Genomic DNA, 15,000 nt, shown 5'->3' with positions numbered 1-15,000 from the left:
CGTTACTCTCTCTCTCTCTCTCTCTCCTCTCTCTCTCTCTCTCTCTCTCTCTCTCTCTCTCTCTCTCTCTCTCTCTCTCTCTCTCTCTTTCTGCATTTTATCCTCTCAGCAGTCACTCTTTCTGTCAACATCTAAACTTCACTCAGCATACTTCCTTTTTTCTTCTCTTTTCCATCCATCATCATTTTACCTTTCATCACCATCTTTCTCTAGAATGGCATCTTTGCATATGCCAACATCTTCCTCCTATCAGCATTTTTCCTTTAATAATCAGCTTCTGTCTTTCTTTTTTGTCACTGACATCTTTATCCTCATTTTTCTGTTCATCAGCACCTGTCCTACCAGCAATATCTTCTCATCTTTCCATTCAAATTCATCTTTGCATTCATCAGCATCTTCCCCATCAACAGATGTGTCATCCCTAAATTCCTAATTTCATCTTCTTCCCATTCCATTACCGTCTTCACCTTCGTCTCCCCTCCTATCATAAACTGCCATTCCATTCCCGCCCCCTCCCCCTTTACCTGATCCAGCAACTCGCCGATCATCCCATTCCATCGGTTCCTCTTGCTGTCGAATTTGCCGTGATTGCCGTCGTGGGCCAACTTGATGGTGTAGTTGAAGCCCAGGATCTCGGAGATCTCGCTGATGAGGTCGACGCAGAATCCCTCGTATCTGTAGTTTCCCGTCAGATGCTGCGAGGATTCCCGCAGCATCGTGTAAGGGGAGGCCTGCGGTCAGAAAAAAGGAAGAGTTGCTAAATGGGCGCCGTTTGTGTTCGTCTCTCTCTCTCTCTCTCTCTCTCTCTCTCTCTCTCTCTCTCTCTCTCTGTCTTCTCCTTCCCTTAGTTTGTGCGTCTGTATGTTCTTTTTTTTAATTTATCAAATACAGTGAAGCAGTGTCTATACTTTCACCTATACGTATGCGTGTGCGATCTCTCTCTCTCTCTCTCTCTCTCCCCCCTTCCCTTAGTTTGTGCGTCTGTATGGTTTTTTTTTTCATGTATCAAATACAGTGAGGCAGTCTCTTCGCCTATACGTATGTATGCGATCTCTCTCTCTCTCTCTCTCTCTCTCTCTCTCTCTCTCTCTCTCTTAGTTTGTGCGTGTGTCTGTTCTTTTTTTTACTGTGTGACTGTGGCGAACAATGCCTATGTAAAACTATTAGATTTACGATATTGTTTTATGTATAACACTATTGATTATTATCGTTTTTTATTTTGATCAGTTGCGTAATCAGTAAGTAAATTTACTTTATGTTTCTTTGTTTTTTACCATATTGTATTATTCTCTTCTGACTACCTTAATATGTACCTTTTTCGGGCACAGCATTTCCTATTATTTCTGAGATCATTTTCATTCCCACGAAGGAATCCAGGTGCAGCATGTATTCTAGTTCTCCCAATTTTTTCGCATTTATTTGTTCTTGATATTCACGGAAAATTAAAATAAAATAACGTAAAACAATTACTGGAGCCCCCCGTCCCCCCCCGGATAATTTACCATTTTTAAGACATGTAAATCTGTGTATGGAAGTATAAAAGTAAGTCTCAGTAAAAGTAAATCTGTAAAGTTGTTCCCGTTAAAATGTTCAACTTTAAAAAAAATCAAATCCACTTGTTTTGTATTTGCATCAAAATTCGAAAAGAAGCTGTAGTTTATCAATAGAGAAAAACCGATATTCCCCAGGTTACCTTATTCTATTGCAATAACTCATATCATTGTCCTTGATAGAAAATTATAATAATTAGATACTGACAACCAAAGAAAACTAGCTTTCCTCGGGTTCGAGTGGTGTGTGTTATCATGTATTGTGCTGTCTATAGTGTGTTAAGTTAACGTTTATGACGTAGTTGATGAAATCTACTGGTTATCGTGAGAAAGCCATACAGATAAAGGATGGCGTGAAGGATACATTATACATTATATGAAAGGGCTTACCAGCACGGAAGTTATAATTAGGGTTTTATTTTGAAGACTTTGTACGATGCCTTGTTGAACATCGTTATAAGACCTTGTATAGTTAGCTCCAGTCGTTGGATCCCACCTAGAAATCAATTGATATTTATTGAATTACAAAAACTATATAAAATCATGAAATCGACGACAGGTTTTGATAAAAAGAAAACTTATTGTAATTGAGAGTTCCTGAAGATTTTAAAATTAATCTTAAACCGCAGAATATTATTTTCTGAGATATTCAGGATGAAATGTTATTACAGGATAAAATCAAATTTTTGAAGTTTCATAGTAAATATGGTGATGGAAGGAATATGTTTGGTGAATCATCGATAAATATCAATTATATCGTTCGAGGTAACTTTAAGAGGTATATCACTTCTATTTATTGATAAGTATGTACCGCGAATGTGATGGCAAAAGAACCTCTCTTTCCCTCACTTCAAAGACAATAATTACCACATAAAGATAAATGAATATATTTTAGATTTGCGAGATATGGGAAGATCTCACTAATGATGATAAAAGAATAATATTATATATATAGATGTATATATATAATATATATATATATATAATAATTATATATATATATGTATATATATATCATATATATATATATATATATATATGTATATATATATACATACTATAATATATAATATACTATATATATTAATATATAATATATACTATTATATATATATTTATAAATAAAAGGCTTTCCACACGCACCTCCCAACTCTGTTCAGTCCCTCCTTCGTGAGCTCGATAATCTCCAGTTCGACGTCCCTGCGAAGCCCTCGGTGTCGAATTTGATGAGGCCCGTCAGGCCGTTCACCTGTACCTTCAAGAAACAAGAAAAAGTTCGAAATAGGAGATGTATTGTAATGGTCAGGTTCATGCGCCTCGAAGGAAAGATTTTTTCCGTCAGAGATGCGAGAGGAATCGCGTTAATTGATCTGTCTTAGCATAAAATGATGATAACATAAACTGCTTATTAAAATGAGGACGAGGGGTTTGAAAAGAAGCGGCATGAATTAAACGATCTCTGTACCCTCGGTAATTCATCAGATAATTTTCATTAGGGATAATTGAGTTTGATTATCTTGTTTAACAGATTTGATAACTATTACAAAAATAAAAGCCGCTGATTATTTCAATTGATATGATTCATAATTCTGGAAGAAAATCGGAGAGTTTAACATATTTTGTGCCATAACCATTGCTATATGACTATTGCTATATGAAGATTTAAATCTTGAGAGAAATCAGATCGTTATATTTTCTGTTCAAACTCGCTTTCTTAACTTTGTCATATGACAGTATACCCTACGAGACGTAATTAAAGATACGAACGTAAGCAAAACAATCTGAATAAATCAAAGAAAAATATATCTATATTTTCTGCCCTATTTCAAACATAGCGATCTCCTAGACATCTATTTCAGTCATAACGCACAGAATACCCTACAAGACCTACAATTAAAAAACAGATAAGAAAACAAGACCATGTACATAAAAAAGACATAACCATATCTTCTATGCTATTTCAGACTTAAATCTTAAAATGCATAATTTCTGGCCACTCTAGCGCCTTCTCCAAGACAGTTTGTTTAAATAAAGGAAAAACAAACTATATTTCCTACAGTATTTCAGACTTAGGAGTCTTATAAAATATCTATTTAGTCAAAGCAGCGCATTAATCATAACAATTAAGATAAAGGAAGAATATAACTATATACATTTCTTACACTCTTTCAAATTCGTAGCGGGATAATGCATTATTTTTAAAGATAAAGGAAGAATATAACTATATACATTTCTTACACTCTTCAAATTCGCAGGGGGATAATGCATTATTTTTAATTTTGATAAAGGTAAGAATATACTATATACATTTCTTACACTTTCAAATTCGTAGGGGGATAATGCATTATTTTTAAAGATAAAGGAAGAATATAACTATATACATTTCTTACACTCTTTCAAATTCGCAGGGGGATAATGCATTATTTTTTAAGGCTTTTTGCAGCGTTCCTTCGGCCCATAGCTGCAGCCCCTTTCATTCCTATTACTGTACCTACGTTCATAATCTCTTTCTTTCATCTTCCTTTCCACCCTCACCTAACAATTGTTCTCCGTAGGGGGGGTTAGTGTTTTCAATGCACCTCATGCGGTGCACTGTAGTCATTACTTAAGGTTCTTTGCAGCGTCCCTTCGGCCCCTAGGTGCAGTCCCTGTCATTTCAATTATTGTGCCTCCGTTCATTATTCATAATCTCTTTCCTCCATCTTACTTTCCACCGTCTCCTGACAATTGTTTCACAGTGCAACCGCGAGGTTTTCTTCCTGTTACACCTTTAGAACCTTTTTATGTCAATTCCAGCTTCCGCTCTGAATAACCTTATAGGAAGCAGCGCTTGGCTTTTTGCCTAAATTCTACATTCTATTCTGTACCCTCTATCAAACTTACCAGTCTCAAAATACATCAATCCGGGTCATGCCATCACCTTACCCATTTCATATAGTTGATGAGCGAATTGCCGTGAACCCAGGTGTTGTCCCCGTCGCAGTCCAGGGGCGTGACGTCGATGTGCCGCGACCGATCCAGGTCGTCAAGGGCTTTGGCGAACAGCTGGACGGCGTCGTACATGAGGGCTACTTCTGTCTGTACCAGATAAATCCCCGCGTGAGGGCTCTGCAGTTAAAACGCTTTCCGATGTACTGGTGTTGCTTTTATATTTATTGTATTAGCACTGGAGTAATTAGATGTCATTATTATCATCATTATTATTATTATTTAAAGCAATTTTCTTATTATTATTATTATTATTATTATATTATTATTATTATTATTATTAAAAGCAATTATTATTAGATTATTATTATTATTATATTATTATTATTATTATTATTATTTCAAAGTAATCATTCATCATCTCCCTTAGTATTATTTTTATTATAGCTGTTATGAATAATAATAATAATAATAATAATAATAATAATAATAATAATAATAATAATAATAATAATAATAATTGGGAAAAACACTATCGCGAGAGTATATATAATGTTCTAAAGGGTCCACACTAATACAGTGTTGCGAGTCCGTGCTCGCAACACTTTGTATTATTGTGAACCCTTTAGAATAATAATAATAATAATAATAATAATAATAATAATAATAATAATAATAATAATGGCGCACATAGTAAGAAAAGAGAAAAGTGATGGACAGGCGCACATAGTAAGAAAAGTGATGGACTCCTAAGGAGGCAGGATGCAACCCGGAACCCCACACTATAAATACCACCCAGTCGAATTGGAGGACTGTGATAGAGAGAGAGAGAGAGAAAAAAAATAATAATAATGATAATAGTAATAATATTTATTATTATTATTATTATTATTATTATTATTATTATTATTATTTTATTATTATTATTATTATTATTATTATTACTGAAAATGCCCATGCATGCAAATCAACAAGAAAACATTAACTTCCTATTTGATGAATTATAAGCTATCTGGCTCTAAAACATCATTAAGAGAAGAATGATAAATTAGACTACATTAAGCAAATTGAAAAGTTTTTAGTATCCATTCAGTCACATTTCTTTTCAGAAGTTTTATGAGAAAACATATGAACATCAACATGTAATTATTCATATAAACCCAATAAATGATAAACGTCCCGGTCCCCCGTAAAGCAATAACATATAAAGCACCGGCTATTAAGAGCTCTGTGACGAGATGCTCATTTGGCTAATAGGTTAAGTACTGCTATTACGTGCTCCGTAACGATAGGCCCATTTAGGTAATATGCTTCTAATTGACGTAGCATAACAGGATTTATGGTCTTCACTCCGGGCTGATGAAGATTACAGATTACGAGAACGAATGGATCGTCCCTTCATGATGCTGGAAAATGATTTGTCAAAAATAAAGAAAATAGATTCATAAATTTGACTCATATGCTGATTTTTTAGTGCGATTCCTAAAATGACGTCATTTAAATTATAGCAATGAAAAATAAAGACTTATAAATGTTTTAACATGCAAGTTTCTCTAATGACATTGTCAATATAACAATAACAGGAACCATGATGATGATCTATCAAAAGAGAAAATAGAGAATCGCATATTTAGGGATTTTCTTTTTTTGTGCAGCTGTTAAAATAACGCTCTTCATATCATATCAATGAAAACTAGAGAAGTATAAGTGTATTAACGCTCCCGTTTCTTTAATGATATTGTCAAAATAACGGTGTTATGAACATTTTTATTACCAATCGCTACACAGAGTTTGTAATACCTTCCAATTTCCTGTTATCTTCTGTTACCTCTAGGAAGCTTGAATTTCATATCAGTGGCCCTTATGGGCTTATTCCATTTGAGTGGGGTTCGTCTTCCGAATAATAATAATAATAATAATAATAATAATAATAATAATAATAATAATAATAATAATAATAATAATAATAATAATAATAATAATAATAATAATAATAATAATAAATAATAATAATAATAATAATAATAATGGGGAAAAAATCCAGAGTGGTGTAAATTTACATATGTATCAAAAATATATTTCTGATATATATTTACAGTTACACTACTGTAGATTCCTTCACCATTTTCTGACTCACGCTATGATAAGAATGATAATAATAATAATGATAATAATGGTGAAGAAATCCACAGTGGTATAAATGTGAATATGTATTAAAAATATATTTCAGATATACATTTACATTTACACCACTGTAGATTCCTTCATCTTTTTACTGACTATGATAATAATGATAATAATAATAATGATAATAATGGTGAAGAAATCCAGTGGTGTAAATTTGAATATGTATTAAAAATATCTTGATATATATTTACATTTACACCACTGTAGATTCATTCACCATTTTACTGACTAATGCAGTAATAATAATAATAATAATAATAATAATAATAATAATAATAATAATAATAATAATAATGAAATAAAAAAGATTAGTTGGAAACTAGCATAAAACCAACACACCAAGGCAGCTCTTAGTAATCTGTCAACACTCGCCGTGCAGTTGAGTGCATATCTGAATGACATCTCAGCCGAGCGTATTCAACAGGGTCAGCCCTGCATGGATGGCGCAAATCTAATCAAGGTAATTCAATGAAACGCGCCGGACGATTCCGCTGCGCCGATTCACAGTTCTGGCGATATCCAGTGAATGACGCTTGCAAGCTATGTCCGCTTGCGTTTTGAATACGTTTAGTTCGTCTATTTGTTTTGGGTTATTGAATTAGTCAACAATGGCAGCCAGCGGCGCTTGTGAAATGGGAGGTTTGAATTATTCTTAACTATATATATATATATATATATATATATATATATATATATATATATATATATATATATATATATATATATGTGTGTGTGTGTGATATATCATATATATGCATCAAGCTGCAAATGTCCTTTAATATCCAATTCGCTCTACCTCGAATTAACATATTTTCATAATGTTAAACAAAAGGGATTTTTTTTTAGTTGATGATAATTTCGTCCTCTCGTGGGTTCGAACCCACGAGAGGACGAAATCATTATTATCAACTATAAAAAAATCCTCTTTGGTTAACATATATGAAAGTATATTAATAATGAGGTAAAGCGAACTGGATATATACGTATATATATATAATATATCTATAATATATATAATATATATATATATATATATATATATATATATATATCTTTACATATATATTAATAATATATTATGTAGATATATATAATATATATATAATATAGATATATTATATATTTATACTTATATATAAGTATAAATGTGTATGTAGGTATATATAGGATATATATATATATATACTATATTATATTATATATATCATATAGATATATATATATATTAATTATATAATAATATATATATATATATATATAAGTAGGAATATATAATTATATATATTATATTATATATATACTATATAGTATATATATATATATTAATATATATATATATATAATTTTAGATAATTATACCTACATATAATTAATTTATATATCTAAATATATATATATATATAGATATATTTATATATTATAGAACTATATTTAGATATATATTATATATTATATGTATATTTTAGATATAATTATACATATATATATATATATATATATATATATATATATATATATATTAATTAATATTATATATTATATATATATAAGAGATCTATATATATATATATAATATATTTATATATAATTTGATACGATATATATTATATATCTCTAATGTGTATGTAGGTATATATATATATATATATATATATAATACATATATAATATAATTAGATTATATATATTAATAATATATATATATATAAATATTATATATCAATATAATATATTATATATATATATATAATATATACATAATATAAATAGTAATATATATATGTATATTATATATAAATATACATTTTATATTATATTATATATATGTAATATTAATAATAAATATATATATATATATTATTAATTATATATATAAAATATATATATAGGTATACTATATATATAGAGGCTTATATATTATATATATATATATATTATATATATAAATTTATTTAATTTATAAATGTATGTGTTCATGTTTGCGATAATCACAATGAGCCTGTAACTTCTCGATATCCCCACTTTTTATTTTGATGCGCCTACGGTCCAGTGGATGTGCTTTTCACCAGAAACCTTTGAATCGAGAGGGGAACATATTATGAAGAAACATAACCATCCATTTGTCATATGTTCCCGTCTAAGTCCAAAGACTCTCTGTGATTGTGATAAGCCCATAAAAACAATTGTGAATATCGAGACGTCATAGTCTCATTGTGTGTGTGTGTGTGTGTGTGTGTGTGTATGTGCCTGCGCGCGCGCATTTATTTCCCCATACAAGCTTCTCCATTTGTTTAAATTTCCTTTAATAATTTCACGATTTACGGATTGCTATGTATTTGCATATGTTACCGCCCACCTACATTTCTTTATATTTATATCTGATCTGAATAAATCCTTTAGTTTGTGCATATGCTCAAATTTTCTGAGTGATCTGAAGAAAATAAAACCGTTACAGGTTCTAATAAAAGAAAGCAAAACAGTTTCAAGGTTTTTTTTTCGATGTATCTGGAAATTACAAGGGAAAGTTGAAGATTGATATGGCGCTTCATAGTCATAGATTATACTTTCGTTTCAAAAAAATCTAAATTGAATTGGCTATCTTGTCAATATGGGATAACTTCTTGAAACTATGTACTTGAATCATATGTCGCTTAGGTAAGCATAGATTATAAACATATCTGACCCAATCAAAAACAGAATTATGATCATTTTAAACTTCTGTGACTATGAGGTCTTAGAAATCTAACAGATAGTTTTCTTTCCATAAGCAAATGAATTAGATTACCAATGAACAAACAAATAGCTAACGAAAAATGTTTAACACTAACAGCCTATGAGCATTTTCCTGAATTCGCTTGGAGGTTGCTTCGTGCGTTACAAGGTGAAGATTTAAAAGTAAATTCACTCGGTATACATTGTATGTTTTACATTCAGTTATCGCAAAACCTGGACCTGCTGCCGAAAAATAGCAATCAGCAAAAATCGAAAAAGTAAAATAAGCACAATCGACTTAAAATCTAACTGGACTTACCTTCAAGAACGTCATGTTGCTATTCTGAAAAGAAAAGAAAGCAGAAAGTTAAAAGGTATGAAATTCATTTTCCTGCACTAATTCGTAAGAACAAGATATTTCTACCAATGAACGTTCGGTATCGCAACACTGCACCGTATTCACTGGAAATCTGGGAACTTCAGAAGTGGTCAACTATTTTCGTCTTTCAGTTTTGCCAAAAGACAGCTACTTTGCTTTTTCAGCTTTTATGTTAAGATAAATAGGTTGCTTTGACGTTTATTGACTATTGAAAGTCATGCCTGTGGAAAGTGAATGTAGAACAACACGATATATATAAAAAATGAGATTGCCTTCAGGAAGCAATTGGCGTTGCCTGAACAAGTCGGGCTTAAAATGTCATATTTTAGGGGTCATGTTACTTTGCTTAGTTCTTGTTTCCGTTTTCCTTGAATTGCTATATTTTTCGTAATTATTTTTCGTTTTTTTCGAGTCTGAAGTATCCAAGTTAGGGGATTAGGTTAATAAAAATCGACAAATGCTCCTATTTTCTTTCTCTAACATGTGATAAGTATGGGTGACTTATTACTGTACCTCCGTTCATATTCTCTTTCTTTCATCTGACTTTCTACCTTCCCTAAAAACTGTTTCCTAATGCAACTGCGAGGTTTTCCTCCTGTTGCATCATTCAGTACTTCTTACTATCAATTTTCCTTCCAGAGCTGAATGACCTCGTAGGTCCCAGAGCTTGGTCTTTGGTCTAGATTCTATGTTCTGTTCTACTCTACAGAAGGCTCACAGACAGAATGCCCATTCATCCATATAAGCGCGACACATTTCTCCTCTCTCTTGCTAAACGATATTTACAAACATACAAATGGAGACACTCGAAACGTAGCAAATCGGCAATTGAAAGCATACAAAAAAGAATGACTCGCATATCTATTTATTTATTATTTCCATTTAACAGAATTGTAGTGTTTCTTTTATTTACTTTTACCCCAATTTTTTTCACAATTTACGAAACCACTGATCCCCGTAGGGGCTAGTGCTGTCAGTGCACCTCACTGGTGCACTGTAGGCATTACTAAAGGTTCTTGCAGCATCCCTTCGGCCCCTGGCTGCAACCCCTTACATTTCTTTTACTGTACCCTCATTCATATCATCTTTCTTCCATCTTGCTATCCTCCCTATCCTAACAATTATTCCATCATGCAACTGTGAGGTTTTACTCCAGTTACTCCTTTCAAACCTACCTACTCTCAACTTCCTTTCCAGCGCTGAATGACCTCATAGGTCCCAGTGCTTGGCCTTTGGCCTAAACTCTCTACTCCATTTCATTCCACTAAACCACTGTTAGGATTCTGCAGAAGTTTCAAACGGAATGAGGTGCAGAGGGATACATTTGGAAAGATATTTTTTCTCTTTTCATTTCAATGATATGAAATTACAGTTTAGCGTCCGGGTTTCTATAGAAACAGATGGCACCCTCTATTATTATCCAAGCAAATATGTTCTTATACGATTAACAATCAAAACTGGGCCAAACTTAGGTGATGTAAAGATTGTTGCTTTGTAGGATAATAATGATGGTCTAGCAATGGACGGAATGTTATCTACTATATTGTCTTCGATTACTTTGTTCCAGTGTTGAAATACATAAATAGATTTACGTCATCCATTCACGAAAGCAATGTATAAGTGAAAGGCAACTATCAGAAATTTGACCATGATGACTGTCCATGCATGCAAGTCGAATTTCTTCAGACGAACAATTATTTTCCTGGGTAGTCTTTAACTCAAAAGAAAAAATAGTGGTGTATTTATATATCAAGTGATACGCCAGTGTTAGTGACAGAATAATCTTTTTTAAATTTGTTCTAATTTTGAATATTTACATTGAGGAAAATTACCACGTCCAAGTTCTAAAGGAGCGTCCTCGTATGTGTCTTGTTTTAATAGGAAAAAATCTTTGAGTACAACCACGCACCATCTTACAAAACAAACCCAAGAAACTGGAGACATTATTGGAAATTATTGCATCCATTGCGTAACACTAGGAAGCAGGTTATACAAGAAAATCAATGAAATGGTGCCATAAGAACATCTGTGACGTCAAAGCCATTTCATCTTGTTTCCGGAGCAATTAAAAGTTTGGCGTAAAGTAGGTCACGTTTAGCAGTGGGAGACGTATGAAAACGTCTTGCGACAAGATGGAAAAAAAAGGAGAGTTCGAATTATCTTATCGCTTTTTTTCTATTTCTGAATAACCAGAACGAAGATGAAACATTTGCCATATAACCAACGGTTTATAAACTGAAGTTTTCTGTGACCTTATTCAACGTCGTATCATAATTATCACTGCTAGAGCTGTATTCTATAGCTCTGAATGGGGGCTCTATGGGATCTCTGTGAATATAAACCACAGAATATTCTGTATGATCGACAGATCTTGGGAATGGGAAGGAAAGGCGAGCTAAAAGCAAAAATAAGAAATTACAGCTTTCATGAATTCCCTTTGTCGAAGAACTTCATAATTATTTCCATCTTATGAGATGAATAAAAAAAAACTTATGAACTCTAAGTGTATCAAACAGAAAAACTATATTGTTACATGTAAATATGGAATATAAGTTCTTATATAAGAATATAAAAGTAACTGTTCTTCCTCAGATTGTTACCAGAAAGTTGTAATTGTGTACTTTTGTCTATAGTCTACCTCTCATTTTTGTTCTCAAAATTTTTTTTCAATCTTTCAGAATATTCTGTGATTTGAATTTAGAGAGATCTCATAAAGCCATCATGTAGGGCTTAGTACGGAATGCTAGGTTACTTTGGTTCGAGTAATAATAAATATAATAGAAAAAAAATATTATAATAATAATAGATGTTACTTTTTTTTTGTTTTTTTTTTTTTTAGTGGTCGATCACAATCATCCTATTCAAGTCGGTGGTTTTGTTAGTCTGGGGTTTCGGGTTACATCCCACTTTCTTAGGAGTCCTTCACTTTTTCTCAATATGACGCTGTTTCAAGGAGCACACTCTTCTGTATGAGTCCTGGAGCTACTTCGGCATCTAGTTTTTCCAGGTTCCCTTTCAGGCATCTTGGGATCGTGCCTAGTGTTCCTGTAATTATGGGTAATTGTTTCCACTGGCAAATCACAAATCCTTCTAATTATTATTATTATTATATTATTATTATTATTATTATTATTATTATTATTATTATTATTATTATTTATTATAAAAAAGTAAGTCTATCACCTGCGCTGTATATATACAAGCAGAAAACCAGGCCCTGGTTCCATCATCAAATTGTATTGGTTTTACAGGCATAACCCACCAATGGGAATAAACGATTCCGTCAAAAACAATTTCGCTCGCGAATTTTCAGCGGCCAAATGAATCATATCAACGTAAATTACACTGCAGATGGAAATAAAAAAAAGGCACAGCGATGTCATAATTCCCATTACCAGAAATTGACGTTCATATACAACGTTCGTGAGTTCCACTGATACACTTTTTAATATGGTTACAAGCGGCAATAAATGTCATAAAGGAGATATACATACACAACTGCTTATATATATATATATATATATATATATATAGATATATATATATATATATGTGTGTGTGTGTATATATATGTATATATATATATATATGTATGTATGTATATATGGCATACGTGTATTGTATATATGTGTGGTAGTGAGAGTGTGTATATACATGTATTTACAAACACTCATGCACACATTTGTATATATATATGTGTATGATGTATATGTATATATAGATGTGTATGTAAATACATACATAAAGGTTATATATGGTTTAATATATATATATATATATATATATATATATATATATATATATATATATATATACATATAAATCTGATTGTAAAACAATGTTGCTGATATTGAGATACTTGCGTTTTATTAAGATACACTCCTAGACAACACTGAAGGACACAGGACAAAATAATTTTATTCGTGTACATTTTTTTTAATAACTCCTTCCTAATATTAAGTTTCCATTCCACGGCACCCCCTACCGACCCCCATCCCCCGTCCCTAAGAAAGGCGGCAAAATCATTATATATTCATTGGACATCTCCATAGAAACTTGCATGAGAAGCTACGTTTTAAGCAAATTCTATAAAGCAGCTTTAAAGTTATAGTTTTTGTTACTCCTTGAGCGGCATCTATTCTTACTTTTCACCGTATATATATGTGTAAATATCCGATCAAGAATATTTTAGTTAATAACAACTGCTTCAAAAGATTATTCAGAGGATGTTACGAGTAGACTGCAAAGTTTTGGATAATACCTTTAAGCCTGCTTATATTGACTCTTTGAAACAAGACATAATCTTTGTTCAGAGAGAGAGAGAGAGAGAGAGAGAGAGAGAGAGAGAGAGAGAGAGAGAGAGAGAGAGAGAGAGAGAGAGAGAGAGAGAGAATTTAATTTTTTCGATGCTACTTTTCTAATTTATATTGATGAAAAAATACTCCATATCAGAATGAAATTGACTGGGGAAATAGATTAATTAGTCAAAACAACATATAAAGCAGAGACTTGCAACCTCAAGAACAACCTGCTCAGTGAACCAGAAACCCACCGCCCCCTCCCCACCCCCCACCTACAACCCCTCCCCTCAATTCCCCGCTCCAACCCTCATCCCACCCAAAACAAAAATTAAAAAAAAAAAAAAAAACCTTGGTTTTTTTTTTTTTTTTTTTTTTATTTTTTTTAATACTCATTGTATCAAGACAGCGTCTTCTAACACTGCAGCCAGCTAATCTCAGGTTTTCATTATCGTGCACTGACAACTTGCAGTGGAGAAATCAGACGCACCGTTAACTGGTAAGTTGCAAGGGCAAGATTATGAAGCCTTAGGTCCAAAGATTCGTTGGCCTGGGCTATAGCCTCCGGACGCTACTATAAATTGTATCGCCTTTTTATCGTTCCTTAAGATTTTTTTTCGTTTATTCCTTAATGGACTAGTTAAAGACATTAGATTGCCTCTCTCCCCTATGACTCTGCCTTATAAAAAATGATGGCCTTAATTGCAAACGAAAATTAATTTTTTTTCTTTTACATTCAAATTAGTATTGCTGCGAAATATTTTATGAAGCCGACTTGTTACAGTGTAGAAGAATGCAGTAAAGTAGATGGAAGTTTTTATAAGCCAAATATGAAAGTATTTATGACAGATTCTCGTTGTTTAATGTAATTTGAAGCAAATGGAGCGGGAGATATTCAAAGGAGTGGCATATCAAAGGAGTGACAAAGTTTGCCACTCTTTAAATG

At 32.1% G+C, this 15,000-nt stretch overlaps 1 protein-coding gene across 1 annotated transcript in view; it reads right to left on the bottom strand.

The window, feature by feature from the left end:
• The window catches only part of LOC135223725 (glutamate receptor ionotropic, kainate 2-like), a 119,616-nt gene that overhangs the window by 25,144 nt on the left and 79,472 nt on the right, over window positions 1-15,000 (bottom strand). The window contains 7 exon segments of the mRNA XM_064262481.1: window positions 525-731; window positions 1,941-2,046; window positions 2,694-2,754; window positions 2,757-2,805; window positions 4,476-4,628; window positions 9,697-9,720; window positions 14,018-14,025. Of these exon segments, the coding sequence (XP_064118551.1) occupies window positions 525-731; window positions 1,941-2,046; window positions 2,694-2,754; window positions 2,757-2,805; window positions 4,476-4,628; window positions 9,697-9,720; window positions 14,018-14,025 (608 nt within the window).

The sequence above is a fragment of the Macrobrachium nipponense genome, chromosome 10 (genome assembly GCF_015104395.2).
Source record: "Macrobrachium nipponense isolate FS-2020 chromosome 10, ASM1510439v2, whole genome shotgun sequence".
Taxonomy (NCBI): domain Eukaryota; kingdom Metazoa; phylum Arthropoda; class Malacostraca; order Decapoda; family Palaemonidae; genus Macrobrachium; species Macrobrachium nipponense.
Note: the sequence above shows the minus strand (reverse complement) of the source record. Positions and strands in the feature narration are given on the sequence as shown.